This window comes from Oxyura jamaicensis, chromosome 2 (assembly GCF_011077185.1).
Source record: "Oxyura jamaicensis isolate SHBP4307 breed ruddy duck chromosome 2, BPBGC_Ojam_1.0, whole genome shotgun sequence".
Taxonomy (NCBI): domain Eukaryota; kingdom Metazoa; phylum Chordata; class Aves; order Anseriformes; family Anatidae; genus Oxyura; species Oxyura jamaicensis.
In genome coordinates, this window is record NC_048894.1 from 79,029,309 (window position 1) to 79,045,334 (window position 16,026).

Below are 16,026 nucleotides of genomic sequence, written 5' to 3' on the forward strand. Positions count from 1 at the left end.
TTGCATTGTTCCCATTACACAGGCATGACTGGGACTGCTCAAAAGTGATACATTGGTGCAATTAATGTGCCCATCCAAACCTGTGACCAATTAATTAGGCTGGGGACACTGCTGAGCTGAGCAGTAACTTGGGAGCTGTTAGCATGCCACAGGCAATTGTTGTGGCCTTCTAACCAGGACAGCAAGGAATGAAAATATTGGGTTGTTTATTTATTTGTGTGTTTTGATTCCCCTGAATATATCCTAAATCATAGCTCTTTATTTCTTTTTCTCCCTAAATGCAGGTAGGACAAGGAGCCTGAAACATGGAGACATCTCATTTGTTGAGGTCTGGGGATTCTGGTCTGTCCTGGACATAACAAACGTGAAGGCAATACTGAATCTTCAGATGCCTCAGCAGCAAGAGATGTATATAAGGCTGACGGAAGGCTCAAAATAATTCATAGGAGTTAGCAGACTTGGTATTCTGTGGTAACAGATAGTGTCAAAACGAAAACCACTGCATATTCATTGTCAACCATGCCACTGTATTTATTCTACTCAGACATTTTTCAGACCTGCCAGGGAACACAAACAACACCCTTCTACTCAGTAAGGTTTCCTCTAGGATTAATTTAATCCATTACTTTTTGTAATCAGGCCCTGCCTTGCAGCCCCCCTACCATTGCTCCATACCTCTCAACCCCTGACAGCTGATAGAAGCACACAGGGAAAAAATAATAATAATTAAAAAAAAAAAAAAAAAAAAAAAAAAAGATAAGCCCAGATCAGGATAGTGCTGGCAAAAATCTGTGTTGACTAAACACAGCTCAGGGTGTTTATTCTCATAACACTGACAGCAAAGCGTATCAGCTAGTCAGTACGATGCCTTGCAGTTATGACTTCACAAGCTCATTTGCAGCCACTCAGCTGCTCTGCTTGCTTCACTTCCCCTTCTCTGGCACCACAGAGAAACTTGCACTGCATCTTCAGATAGAGACTACACAGCCTAAAATACCAGCAAAACATCACAGCCTTACTGTTCCTACCACAAGGTCAACTTACAAGCATGCCTCTGCAAAGGAACAGGGGAAACTCACTCTAACATAGCTGCAAGGGAAATAAATAACAGGCTTTTAGCAAGGTAAATTGTTACAATGCCATCGCCAAACTCAGCAAAAGAAGAAAATGAAGCAATGAGCAGCATCAAGGTTAGGAAGGCTGTATTCAGACATTAAATATACACAGAAATACGCTCACCTGGGCGAAGCTTTAAAATGCCATAGATAACAAACAGCAGGCAGCAAATCAGTCCTTCAGGTAGCAGGAGAAAGTTTCAAGCAGCAGTCATTAATTTGGCTACAGTGACAAATTCCTCCATGCTGAAAGCGACAACCCACTTCCCTGCTTCACAGATTCATTGCTGAGGAGGCCATGAAAAGCAGCGTGATAATTTAACCTGTCTTCTTGCATAAGACTTCAGCTACCAGCAGTCTTTTATAATGCCTTCAGCTGGTGGTGAAGGGGTGGTTTTGGTGGGACAACATCTTTTACGTCTTTGAGCTGGGTAACTCTGCCCAGCCTCACGCTTGGCACAAGATGGCTCCTTGGGCTTCATGGCCTGTGCTTGGCATGCTGGTGGCACAGCCCCAGCACTTCTCGCCCACCCCAGGGCTCAGCAGGCCTCTTAGCTGGGCACCTACAGCACGGCACACCCCAGCCATGGGGAGGTGAAGCCAAGGAGGCATTGCACTGAAAGGCACATCATCAGAGCAAACCTGTACCACATCGTGCTCTCCCTCAAAGCGTGGCCTATGTGCCCCACACAACACCCGTGACACAAATAGCTGAGCAGGTTCCCACTGACCAGGTGCTCGTCCTCGTTATATGGTGCCACACAGGACTGAGATTTCCTCACCAGCGAGACTGAGATCTACTGGATAGCTGTATTTTATACCACATTATCAGTCTCCCTCAGGCCTTTCATCCCTTAACCACTTGAATTTTTCACTGGCGATACTGCCTCTTTGCAGAGGCTAGGAGCTCTCCTGCCTCTCAATAAAATTTCCTCTCTCCTGCATGGATCACATCTCCCTTACCCTCTCAGTACTCCAACTAAGTGGCATAACTAAGGTAAATTCAGGGCAGCTGTCATCTGCCTGTATCTAGTTTTGATGCAGGCTGCTCTTATTTCAGGCTTGAAGAGGAAGAGCTTGCGGGCACAAAAAAAAAAAAAAAAAAAAAAAAAAAAAAGTTATTTTTTTCTTCAGCTTATCACTTCATCTAGTAAAACATGCTACCTCACCTGACAAACCTAATTTATACTCTTAGTTCGTCCCAGCTAAAACAATCATATTTACTAAGCTATCATAAATGACAGAGCACTCCATGGTTTTGCTTTGCTTTTGATATTAAAAAAAAAAAACAAAAAAAAAACAAAAAAACAAGCAAATCCACCATCTTCAGGCATTTCCCTTCTTTGATGATGACCCTGTACAGTTCTGCCAGCTGGTATCTGTCACATCGCAGTGAAACAGTGTGACCCATCCCTAATTGTGCAAAGTCACTAGATGGAAAGTGATGTCATGAAAGTTGTGGCACGGCACTGCTAATGAAGGGATTCAGCCTCTTGCTGCTGCAAAGTTCCACTTGCCCTGGGCTATATGCAGGCAGCCAGTACCACCAAAATTCATGACTGAAGAATAAATAAATATATATAAAATGCTAGGAGAGACTGCATGTCAGAAAAAAAAAAAAAAAAAAAAAAAAAAAAAAAAAGAATTTTTTAAAGAGTAGCATAAATAAAATCTGATTTCCCATGGACTGGTGTCTCACTGTTCACTGCAAGCTCCATTTTAATTTTTTTCTTCTGGATGAGTCATTTATTGGGGAGTGTCTCCCATTTTTAATTTGTAATAAGATTCAAGTCCACGCTGTACCTTTTCATTGGTTTGGCACATACACAATCTCTCTCTCTCTCCCCTTTACTCTTCTATCTACACATCATCAAAACAGAAATTTAATTATCTTTTAGATGGCTATCACAATGTTAAATTTCGTTTGAAAGGTCAGTGGAAAGGGACACACAGACACAGAGCATATCTCACTGCCATAGGAAACCAAGCTTAAAAATGGAAGATTTACAAGGAAAATGAGCTGCACTTTGGCTCACAGCAACACATGCATTGGAAACATCAGAGATTTCTGAATATAAAAAATTAGCTGTACCTATTGGTCCTCACCTTGGGTATTATAAATCCTCAGAGCTCCTCAGAAGTCATTGGGTTTACATTCATTATTACCAGTAGCCCATTAACTTGGTGTTTATAATTCATGTGCCCATTAAGGAGGTAAGGGAGTATCTCTAGACATACATCTGTGAACACAGGCATGCACGTGCACAAGCACCATACACTCGGGTATCGCAGAGCACTTGCAAGGAGATGTCACAGCAGCCCCTTTCCCAAAGGATGGGGACAAAGCCAAGTCAAGGGCAAATGTGTAGAGGCAAAGCTCCCCTGGGAAAGAAGGGGAGCGTGGCCATTCACAAGATACTATATTCCCTCTCTTTCACAGGCTCATAAAAGCACCTTTCTGATGGACCACTTGAAAGTCACCTCCACACATCTGAAACTTGGCTGAGGATCCCATTCTTCCTTTATTACTGCACTACTCTATTAAAGCTCTCAGCGGAACCGATGAGTGAGTGTCCCAGCCAATTTTACTTTTTGTATTAAAAAAGAAAATCACACAGTAGTCTATTGAAAATCATTTTAAAGAATTTTAATCATAGCAAATGTGTCTGAACAGTTCTCATAAAATCAGTGCTTCCACATATACAAAGGACAAGACTCAAGAGATTGGGCTACAAAAATACTATGCATTAAAAGAGGGGGAGAAGGGGCTGTGGAAGAGGGTGGTTACAGCGACATTTAAGACTGTCTTCTAGGACAGACAAAGTGAGCAAGGACTGCTTCCACAGACATTCAGATTTATTGACAGCACTTTAATTCACCTTTATAAAGCCAATATTTGGCAAGGTTTTGACACGGCAGCCCAGCAGCTCATATATCTGTAGGCGCTGGGTAGCCCTTTGCAAGAAAAGCGGGAATTCTAACGCTATGCTATGTGTGTTCTTGCCTCTGAAATGCATCAAGGACTTCAGTTCACAGCCACCAAACAGTGCCAGCCCGCTCACTTAGCTGGAATATAATTAACAAGGGGTGGGGAGGGAGCCTTCAGAGGGCAAAGGAACATGTAAAACAGAGCGTGAAACAAGGAGCAGAGATGGTGGCAGGGCTGTAGGAGAGCTGTGCAAGACCTGCGTGCCTGAGCCTAGAGTCAACCTTCTTGGCTTCTGGTGCGGTAAGGAACGGTAGGGAAGAGGACATCGGCACCACTGGGCGGAGGGGAGCACGTCTGCCCTTCTGTTCTGAAAACAAGAGCCAGACCTTCGTTCAGCTCTTGCTTTAACTAATGGACCAAGTGCACGAGTATGTGTACACGTCTTCCCATCAGCGCTGAGCTGGAGAACTAGCTCTCACTTCCAAGCTGTGCTGAGGACGCTTCAGCTGACATAACAACCGTGCAGTACTTCTCCTTTGCTGTTTTGTTTTAACACCTGGCAGAGTTTATTTGCCTTCACTGAATAAATAAATAAATAAATAATAAAAAAAAGACCACCCTCCTTCCTATTTTCCTTAGTAATGCAGAAGCCTTTGCTAATAGGGTTCGCACAAAGACAGACCCTGTGGGGCAGGGGTTTTAGGCTGCTGTAGATGACAGCTCACTCGCAATGCCTTTGGAGTGGTTTGGGCTTCTGCAGCAAAAGTCACCTGAACGGATATCAACCGCAGGGAGCCTGAAATACCTGCTGGGATGCTGACAGGCAGCTCCCCTGGGGAACACGTGCCTGCGTGCAGTCAGCCCTACCCTCCCCACACCAGCCCACCGGTGCCAAACCATCGGGCCCAGCGCCTGGCTGCAGGGGCTGCCGCTGCTCCCTCTGCCTTTTCCAGCAGCCATGGAACTCATCTGCTTACTCCCAGGACTTATAGATATTGTTATTCTCAAAGGTCTTCTGCTTAGCAAGCTTTAGGCTCCAAAACGGGAAGCCTACTGGGATTCACTGGGAGCACAGCTGATATTCAGGGGCGCCTCTGCTTTCTCCCAGCAGTGTTTAAATAGATCCAGAACAGATGGTATAAACGTGGCCTGAATTAAGAACAGCTTTACTCTTCTTTTTGTTTTTCCTAGTGCCTGTTTTAGCTTTTTGTTTTTCCAAAACAATTATAAGCAAAGCGAGTCTGGGGAGGGGAAGGACGAGAAACACTTTTTAGAGCCCACTACAAGAGCACCTGACCAGTGTGCTAAATCTCAGCGCAGCAGCAGATGCAGCACCCTGCAACAAGCAGCCCACCTTGAGGCTACCTTCCGGACCTGAAGCTGAATAAAAGGACAGGTTTTCCATTTCACAGGATGCGGGGTGGCCAGGAGACCTCTGCATTTGTTACAACTCAGAAAGCTGAAGGAATCTTACAGCAAGGGTCACATTCCCCTCAAACCTAATAATCACATCCAGAGCAAAGCAACCATGAGACCCCAGAGTCTAACCAGAGATGATGTGCTCAACTGTTTCAGCAAGGAGAACATTCCCTGCCTGTCCTTACAGAGCTGTAGTTCCAACAGAGGTCTGTGGAAGGTCACGCTCATGTTCCAGCCAGTTCAATACCTGCCCCGGGGCGCCCTCTCCCCTTGGGCCATGCAAGCAAACACGGCCAGGGCTACAGACTGCGCAGATCGATTTTAACCAAATTCCCGTCTTCTTTAGCAAAAGTCAGGTCACCGACCCCACGGGGGATTTAACAGTTTCTTAAGGAGAGGGATGATTTGCCCTCAGAATTGGTAAATATCTCCTCGTGAAAGGCTGCTTTTTGTAGATGTATAAAGCGAGGACTGCCACTGCGTATAGGACATGTGATGATGATCCTCGCAGGCTGAGTCCACTAACTGCTCTAAATGAGGCGTGAGACCCGAGTTTGATCTCAGAGAACTGACAATCAGAGCTATTTCCACATGTAGTGCTCTCTGTGCTCAAACCCCAGAAAGTCCAGGCTTTGCACATTTCAGCAAGCATTTTAAATTTAATAGGCAGCACGTGACATTTCATTAAGATTTTGGTGCTATTGCAGTTTTCAGCTGTTAGGAGGTTTATGAGGTATTACAAAACAGAAGCACATACATACAATTTGAAACTCAGCAGACCTAATCCAAGCCATGAATATGGATTTTCTTCTTCCTTCTCTCCCTCCCCCACCAGAGTGGAATCACAAAATTAATGTCGCTAATGCACTAGAACTGCAACAAAAAGGAGCTACTAAGGATTTATCTTACTTTTAAAATCAGGTTGTGTGAATAATTTCTAGTCTCCAATCTGTGTTCCCTCTTACTTTGCTATTGCTTTTTTTTCTTATATATATATAAAAAAAATAGTAGGGCTATAGTATTTTGAAAGGTATAATAATAAAAAATATTTATTTAGAGAAGGCTGGTGATAATGACAGCAGATGAAAGGGCTATTACAAATAAGACTGTGTAAAGCCCTGGAAATGTTCCTATTTGTGTGGAAACTTGTTATCGTTTTCATCACTGAAAATGCCATAGAAATTTGCAGTCTCTCAGATAGACCGAGATGGGTTTCTCCTTGCAAATCTGCCAGGAAACAGGCTGGCGAAACAATAGGCAGGAGAAAAGGAAACAGGAGATGGCAGTCTCGCAAGGAAGCAGTACAAAGTGCTTTTTAGGCTCCTTGTTATGAAGGACAAAAGAAAGAACCCAAACCCAAAGATGTCAGGTATCAGCAATAACAAACACAGGCGCTATCTAGGGTATTAAAAAATATCCTCATTTATCCCCTACTCCTCAACAACATTTCTCTCGATCCCTGGGGTTTGTCAGAGTTGCTGCATGCTTGTTCTGCCTGGATGGCTGCCGAAAGACATTCAGTGTTGCAATGCTTTGTTTATTCCAAAAACTACACTCCTTGCTGGTAACATTTTACAACTGTTATCATGCTGTTCAATCCAGCTACAACTGTCCAAATCTTGTCTTCTCTAAACCAGATGAGGTCAGAAAGGAAAAGAAAGAGCACTATATGTAGCCATTGCAGTTATCCAGTTTAGCAAATATAATCATTAAGCAGTGATTCAGTTGTATCAACCTGTAGGTTTATAGCAAATCCCTCAGCACTTCAACACAGAAGGAGAAAAGCGATTAGAATTCAATTTATTTCTCCCGAGTTTTTAAAATCATCATCACTCTGGGTTTTGGCGTGGGTTGGGACTGTCTGCTTTTTTTTTTTTCTTTTTTCTTTTTTTTTTCCCAACATGAGTTACGAATTCCCAGCTATGTGCAATCAGCAATTAAAAAAAGCAGTTATAGAAATACAGGTTTCTACACTCGAATGCTTGAAAACAACTGCCTTGGGGGATTAAAGAGCCTCTACTAGTCAGTACACTTTCCAATATCAAAATTAAATCTTCCCCCAAAGCAGAGCTCATTACTTCACATGTTCTTTAAGACTCACACAGATTAGCCAACTACCAAGAAACAAGCACCTAGGCATAAGGCCCACCTCTCTTCAAGAAAACATTTAGTGTCTGAGCAAATCCCTCCTCCTTAGAGTTAATGCTTTAGTGCTTTCTCAGTTAACATATTTTCCTGAATCACATCCCAAATATTTCAATACGTTTCTTAAGCAAATCTTTGAGAGCCATCTGTGACCGTTACTCCGAATAATTTAAGCACAGAATTATTCATTTGCAGTTCAATCAGCAAATTGGCCACGCCTAGAAACTGAGCTTCCTTTTATTCCTGTGGTCAGCCCCATGCATCTACCACATGACAGGCTGCACTGAAAGCACTGTTAAGATACATCACTGTTCTTAAATTCTTAAAAGCAAGGTCACATACTTTACTTTACAGCGTCAAGCCATCTTGCCGGGGAAGGGGCTTTTTTTTTTCTCTTTTTCAGATGTTGATGCACGTTCAGATGTCTTTTAAGCAAACAAACCCCAGATCTAGGCAGTGCATGCAGGGACCTATGGGGCAGTGCTTCCAAGACTGATGGGCACGGTGACAGCACACACACATCCTTTTGTAGTTCTCAAGACAGGCAAATAAATAACCTTAAGCATGACGCTATTCACGTTTCTCAGTTCTTCTATTTATTACATCTTGAAAACTAAAGCAGAAAGCCACAGACCCCTAATCAGATCTTCCTGTTTTATATCTTGTAAGTTGGTTATTAGCAGTACAAAATAGCCACTTCTTTTGTTTTCAGCTTCTCAGATCTAACAGATTCCATAAATCCTATCCTTAGTTGTTTGGCATTACCAACTTTTTTACGTGAACTTCATTATTTGTCCTGGGAGAAGGCCATAAAAAAGTGCTTATTTTAAACAATGGGACAGATCTGCATACACTGAGGACTCAGTACTTTGCCTTTTTTTTTTTTAATCCTAACTTCTTTCTGTTGAACTCCTGTTTAACCTCTGAGTCCTGAGCTTCAGTGATGCTTCAGCACCCTGAAGTATTTCTGTCCACCCATCAAGCTTTCCAGTTAGTTGGAAAACTACGCTATTGAAATATGCAGCCTCCATCTCAGAGGTGGTGAAGAAAACAGAAAAATCTGGAGCTTCACAGCCTATGTATTCTTGAGATACTGTTTGGCAGAAATAACACATGCAGTCCACTACAAAATGTGCCCAATAGATGGTTTTTCACATATGGATCTGAATTTATAGGCTACTGCCCAATTGCTTGCTCATTTCCAGGTGTCCTTCTCCTTCTGCACCCTTTCAACACTCTTTAAAGCCTGTATATCACATTCAAGCTTTCGGGAGTGCTTTATACAGCTGTTTCTAAAGACCTTCACTTGAGCTTACACAGGCCCCCAACATGCTAACAACCCAGGCATCTATGCCACTCTTTTGGGTGGACATCCCAGCCTGGAGGCACAGAGCAATGATGTGGGTCCTCACCTGAGCCCCAGACCAGATGTCCCCTCTGGAGGGGTTGGCCCCACGCTACAGCACTAGGCGTGCTTGCAGAAGACGGCTCGGAGGAGCAGCAACTCATCCCATGTGAAAACCAGGTAGCAATGCCTACGCTTCATGCTACCATGCTATCTCAGCACCATAAAGCACGTGGCCTTCTGAGGTACAAGAGCCCGAGGCCCGTTTACTAATCCTTTTGGCCTCTCTACTACATGAGAGCACATGCTGTATGCTTATTCTCCTCCCCTGAGCATGGTAACAATTCTCCGTGCTCATACATATACGGGTTCAATGCGTGCCCACAAGTCCCCGTCTCATCACCATGCTCAGGTGAACGATTTAATTGAGGACGCAGACTTGTGTACGGGACTGTGGGAGGGAAAAGGAAATATTTTCTTCTGTCTGTGGATTTTACCTAATCTCTCAGAATTTTGCCTTGAATGTACAAGAAAATGCTTTGCACACACACACACACGCACACGCAAAAAGTAGGAATTATTTAGAACTAAAAGTTTACTGAAGCATAAGGAAATGCTTGAAAAAATGCATTTATTAAGCATTAAATTTCGCTGAACTTGGAAGGTATTTTTTTTTCATTAGAGATGCTCGAGGCAACTTGAGAAACGTCTGTAAAATCGTTCTACTTGAAGAGGAAGCAAGCAGCTTTGTTTGTTGACACGAGCATGCAAGAGGCAAAGTGACAAAGAGAAAGAACAGAACAGCCCCAGCTGTCAGGCCCACGGACAGCGCACAGCACCAGAAAGGTCACTAACATGCTGTAAACCCACTGCAGCGTTTCCAGACAGTCTTGCCCTGCTGAAGATCTTGCACGAAAACTTTTGCCTTCAGGGCTAGTAGATCGTTCAACAGCCTCCTAGATGATGCTGGGACTCATTGGCTCCCATGCAGCTCCTTCCTTCCTTCCTTCCTCCCTCCCTCCCTCTCTCCCTCCCTTCCTCCCCCTCATCCACCCATAGAAAAAGTCTAGAAACAGACAAATTTCAAGCCTTGCTTTATGTGCATTTAGGATAAGGAAATGTTTCAACCCCAAAATTTACCTGAGGTGTGTTCACTGCACCTGTGAATGCCTCTTGCAGTACTCACACAAGCATCTCCCGTGCTAGCAGCCCTCGTTCCCAGGGGCAGGTTTGGCTGCTCACGGTGGGCACGGCCCCCTCCTGTGCCCGGGAGGAGGCCACGTCCTCCACTGCTTGGCACTCCTGTGAGAAGAGGCAGGGAGCATGGAGGCTTGGACCAATTTAGGCAGTGTTATCGGTGCCAGGAGATTTCAATGCCTGGACACTGGCAGTAGAGCTCAAATCACGTATGAATTGTTTGGTTTCGTTTTAGCCCTGTTTTGAATGTAACAGAGCCAGTACAAAGTCAGCCCTCTCCGTTCCAGGAAGGCATTTGCCGTATTACCAAGGTTGGCTGCCCAGGGCTCCAGCAGCACGAACAGGACTGGGAAGGGGAGCCAGCCTGCTAGTCTGTACAACACATGCTTAAAATGAAAGCCAATAATCCCTCACTTCCATAAGCGAAAAGTTTACTTAAAACTTGTAAATCATCTGATTAAAACACACACACACAGAATCTGCTGTGTGGCTCAGCAGTCGCCAGCTACAATTTTGTACTCCAAGGTAATGAAATGTGAAAATCCTTTCACCATTTGCCACAACCCACACACTTAACACCTCGCCTTAAAACACTTAGAATCAAATTTCCGCCAACCCCTCATAAAATACAGAGCAATTCTGCCAAACTCCCATCCATGCTCCTCACTTGATGGCAAAGTAACAGAGGTACCATAATTCACTTGGAATCATTCTTTTCCTGCTAATGTTTTATTCAGACTGAGCTTCATTAATAAAGATGAAAGTTTGGACTCATGGTTGCTCCATGTTTACAGAACATCCAGGCTCCTTTACATCTTGGTTAAGCACGAAGAATCACTGAACACAATCTCCAAAAACCAAAAAATCCCGCATAACAAAATTGCGTATCAGAATTTTTAAAATTCACTAAACCAAATTTCCCCCTGAAGTCTGTTTGCCAGGAAAGCACAAGCCCAAAATGGAAGTTGGGACCTTCCAGGGTAACGAAGAAGCTGGACCCCGGTTCACACATCCTTTGCATTAAACGAGAAAATAAATACACATCATTCACACAGAGCAATTTGTTCTAAAAATGCAGGTGCATTTGTACTTCCCACAACCACTTTTTAAGTCTTGGCTGCTCAAACAGCACTGGAGTCACAGACGTCTTTAATGTTTTTTGTTTTTTTTTGGTAGAACTGAGCAGTGACTGACTTCTTACTGGACACCAGGGAACAAAAATTAGCCCAGAAGCTGAGCTTTAGACAGGTCCAAATGTCTCCACAGAGAAAACCTACAAAGAAATGTGTGTTAAAAAAAATAATTAGATGTGTATATAGAAGTATCACTTCTCAGTGCCAGGTACTGGACCATGGAATGGGATAGACTGCACTGCATTTTTGAAGTAGTGTGACTAACAACATACTTGAGAAACATTTTAACACTGTACATTACAACAAACTATTCAGTTCACTTGTATACAAGTCAGCAAATATGCCAGGCGATCCAACATGATATGGCAGTTGCAAATTTATAATGACAGTCACAGTCTAAAGCCAGAGCAAAAAACATCTCCAGAATTTCTTTAAAAAAGGAATTAACGTACACACCGCACACGCGCACGCACGCAGACAAAAATCTTGAGGTTTTACTTATTGCTCTTACACAAGGCTGTGAGCAGGCAAATGTCTGGATCAGAAATTAGGTCAAACATGCATTTCAGCAGGCACAAAAAGTACAGGAAATTCGTATTAACAAAACAACGTACTGCATCACGTAAGACAGGATGGTATTCTGCTAATATAATGCTTACGCCATTAATACCGGATAAACCCCCCGTCTGCCTGTTGCATAATGTGTTATGCAGCGTGGTATTTTAACCTAATTTCTGATTGTTCCTTGGTACCGCGCTCCCCACGTAGGGATGAAGAGGGGCAGTTTTCAAGGCAATCGTTCTCTGCAACGCCAGAGAAACCTCGGCCTCAAGAGCTCCAGTTGGGCAGGTACGGCCAGCACGAGGCCAGCCTTAACACGGTCACCTCCCAGGCCTGCTCGTGGACTGCCTCGTGTTTTTGTGCAGCCATCGACATCTCAGACAAACAAATGCAGAAGTTGGTGCAAAATGCTTCCGCGCTGTTCTCGGAGCATCTTCCAGCTATGCTATATACTCCTGGTATAAGCATCAGTTGCTACAGGGAATAAGGCAGTAGAGGGTCAAGTCCTGTGTCTGGTCACTTCCTTAAGAGTCTATAAAGGCAAGATTTTTTGGTGAACTGGCTTTCCTTTGCGTACCAAGCAGCGTAGCGTGGATGTCAGTAGAAATCTGGCTACCTACTGGTGACAGGACTAACACGTTTACAAGACACATTTTGGAATTCCCGTTGTTCCCTACTGCAACCAAGTAAGATGTGCTGCTGAGAGGTGCCAATGTATTACAATACTCTACGTCAGGTTCAAGGCGTACCGCACTTGGACCTACATGAAAAAGGCATTGAATGTGCTATCTGAGGATTATGTTGTTTTTTTCTGTGCTATGAATACATATGACAGTAGATAAAAATCAGCACAATGGTTCCTCTCCGTACACGACCCTACATACACCATAGCAATTAAGCACCTTCTGTTTATGCTATTCTGCAGTTACCAGAAATCGAGGAAGCAAAGGGTGGGCTGTGAACCAGGAGGGGAAGAAATCCAGCACTAAGTCAGAGGTATGCTCCTGACAGATGTTCTAGCTGTTTATTGTGAACCAGACACTGGATTTTGTGATATCAGAAAGCCAACACCACCTACAAGGTCAACTTGGGCACTGTATAGTCAATATTATGTTTTCCAGTGTTATAATACAGCATTGAGCAATTTCTCATTAATTACTAGAAAGAGCACTAGGTGGAGGACAAGAGTTTACTCTACAGGGAAGTTATGCTTAGGCAATTGCTCACGCTTTGTACTTGCAAAAAGAACCAGTGCAAATCAATAGCTTTTCCTTGATCTGATCCTTAAATCTCAAACAAATTTCAGCTTTCAAACTTGCCAAATACCCAAATTCACAGAGTTCTACGTAACTTACACACAGTATTACTAAAGCTAGTGGGACCGCTTTATGGAGCAAGGCGCTGCTGAAATGCAGGTTCAGGCATTTGTCTCTTTCTGAGCAGAGAACTGCAAATGACTGGGCTTTTAGGACATTCATAGGTGGAGGGGGTATTTCCTGTGCTTTTTTGTTTGTTTGTTTCCTCCCAAGTCTGTCCTAATGAACACCAACGTTTATATGAAATGTGGGGAAAGGTCCGTCATGCTCACCCAGACATTTTGACACCAGAACAGCCACAGTGATTTAGGAGGTGCAGTGCAGCCCAGAAGAGGGTTGGGTTATCCTGTATTCTTTTTCCAGCTCTGTCACTGACTCTTACTAAATAATTGCACAGAAGGTCCTCAGTCTGTTGGGATGCTGAGGCTTCCTTAGAGCAACCCCTCCTTAACAGCACCCACAGGTGCACAAGCTGTATCTCCTAGGAGAGAGGGAGGCAAAATAGGTCTAAATTCTTCTAAAAAATTAAGAGAACCCAACCTCTGGGAAAAGAAAAAGAAGGACAATTTGCTACCACGCCCTTGCAGAAAGGACTTCTCATGACCCATTTCTTCACTAATAGCTATGAAGGCCAGGTCTGCAGGAAGCCCTGTGGCCAGATCAGAGGTAAAACAGCAAGTCCAGCGTTCACCGTTCAAAGCCATCCTTCGCGTGAAGCCGGTTAGGCAGAAATGTTTTGCCTACATTGTCAGGTATTCCTCCTAGCTCACTTTGCTGCCCTGCTCAGAAGCTCCTTCACATAGAAGATTGTTGAAGCGCCACTTCTCTACAGCCAAAAACAACGGGGAAAGGCAAAGAGAAAACAGAAAGGCAAAAAACACATACCACAGAACCAAACAACTGCATGTAAAATGTTTCCTTTTAAAAACTATTATACAACTTCCTAACCTAGTTTAATTAATGTGCAGTTTAAAACATATAAAATGCCTTGCCAGCTAAATGATTTCTCAGTTTTACAAGTCTCCCCCGTCCCTCCCTCAATTAAAAAATAACACATGTGGGTTGGTATCGAACACCTTTCACAGAGTCACACGCCAGTTCTCCTTTAATTCTACATGGAGCAGTTTTGATTTTGATCTACTGTGGTTAGAGAAGAGCTCTTACCGCATACTTTACAGTATAACCAGCTACGTAGATGTCTTTAATCTCATAACACGATAAAAATCACCGTAAGTTACAGTCCCTTTGATAAATGATTATGGTGATGCATGCAGTCCTCCTCAGTGCTGTTACCATCAGACAGGGGACATGGTTTTCTCCGCAGGCCGCCAAGGGCTGGGGCCAGGCCGGCGCACCGCCATCTCGGAGCAAAGCGTCCTGCAGCCGTCAGCCAAAGTTGCGGTGAATTGTCTTGCTCGATCCCACCACCACCACCACTACCACCACCACCCTAACCCCTGGGTGGGCACCCCCGGGGCGTCCCCCACAAGGCCTCAGCCGCACGAGATCACCGTGAAGCGCTTGGAAATGCACGACATGTTGTGGAGGACGATGCCCAGGAGAAAGACCAAGACGCAGGCCACCAGGATCACAGTGCAAACCCCCGACCAGGTGGAGCTCTTCACCACGCCTCGGCGGTCAGGCTCCTCTGTGCTCATCTCGGCGGGGAGGCCGCCCTGCAGTGGCTGCTGCTCCGCCGGGATCGTCACCACCGCCAGGGACTTCTGCTGGCTGCCGGGCAGGAGGCGGCAGCCAATGTCTCCCGGCAGCAGGGCCCTCTCCTTGGAGAGAGGAAGGGGCAGCATGTAGCACCCATTGCTGGGGAGTTTGATGAAGACAGGGGTGTGCTCAGAGGCGTGGGGGATGGCGATGACGGCGATCACCTCGGGGTCATCGGGCAGCTGCGACACGGAGTAGCCTGGCGGCAGCTTGGTGATGCCGCGGCACCAGGGACACCGCAGGTCCTTCTGGCTGGTCCTCATCTGCTGCAGGCACACCGAGCAGCATGTGTGCTTGCAGTCCAGCAGCTTGGGCCGCCGGCGTGGGCTGTAGTAGTTGAAGCAAATCTGGCACTCCAGCAGGGAGTCCTGGGACAGCGTCTCCATGGTGGCCGGCACAGCGCAGGGAGGCACTGCCGGCCTGTCAGGGAGGTCTGGCCACAGCGCCCCACAGCCGCCTTCCACCACTTCTCTTCAGGAAGGCTGGGAAGAGTGCAGGGAAACCTCTGGTCCCGATCTTTCAGCACCTGAGGCAAACAGAGAAACGTGAATCAGTGGGTTAATCACAGGAGCCAGAGGAAATGAGAGAGCTCGGCTAAGGGTGAGTAAAAACTAGAACTGACTTTGTGAGATAGCAGGAGAAACAAATTTTCAATCCCAAACAAGCAAGTGTGGATTTATCAGCTTTACCAAACCCCCTCATGCCTAACTTTCCAGTCAGCCATCAGCAGATGTCCCTTTCTTCGCAGTCATAAAATCACTACCGACCCTCCAGACTTCCCCTCGTATTTCTGCCCATGAAAAGAGAGGCTATGGTCCACAAAGCAGGTCTTCCGGCATCCACCTTGTCCTTTCAGAACTTTGCAGCCCTTTCTGCACCATAACAATTGCTCTCATTTAATCCTTTAAGCCCCTGAGGATTTTTAGCTATTTAGCACAACCAGTAGGTCTGTGGGCAAGGTGGAGGGGAAAAAACGTTTAAAGGGATGCATTTCCACAAGCTCCCAACGTTATGACTGTAAAATAAGTGCCTGATTGAGCAACTGCCTATTTACAACGAAACACCCACATCTGTGCACAACAGAAAGAAATGGCAAGTTTTTCAGTTAAATTAACTGTTTGCCCGGTTACACAAACAGCCTCTGAAC

At 44.9% G+C, this 16,026-nt stretch overlaps 1 protein-coding gene across 7 annotated transcripts in view; it reads right to left on the bottom strand.

Annotated features, from left to right (window-relative positions):
• Window positions 1-10,856: 10,856 nt before the first annotated feature.
• Window positions 10,857-16,026, bottom strand: part of RNF152 (ring finger protein 152) — a 42,477-nt gene continuing 37,307 nt past the window's right edge. For all 7 annotated transcript variants that reach the window (XM_035318780.1, XM_035318784.1, XM_035318785.1 and 4 more), the window contains one exon: window positions 10,857-15,405. In XM_035318780.1, coding sequence (XP_035174671.1) covers window positions 14,654-15,265 — 612 coding nt within the window. In that variant the 5' untranslated portion in view covers window positions 15,266-15,405 and the 3' untranslated portion in view covers window positions 10,857-14,653. The remainder of the gene's footprint in view (window positions 15,406-16,026) is intronic.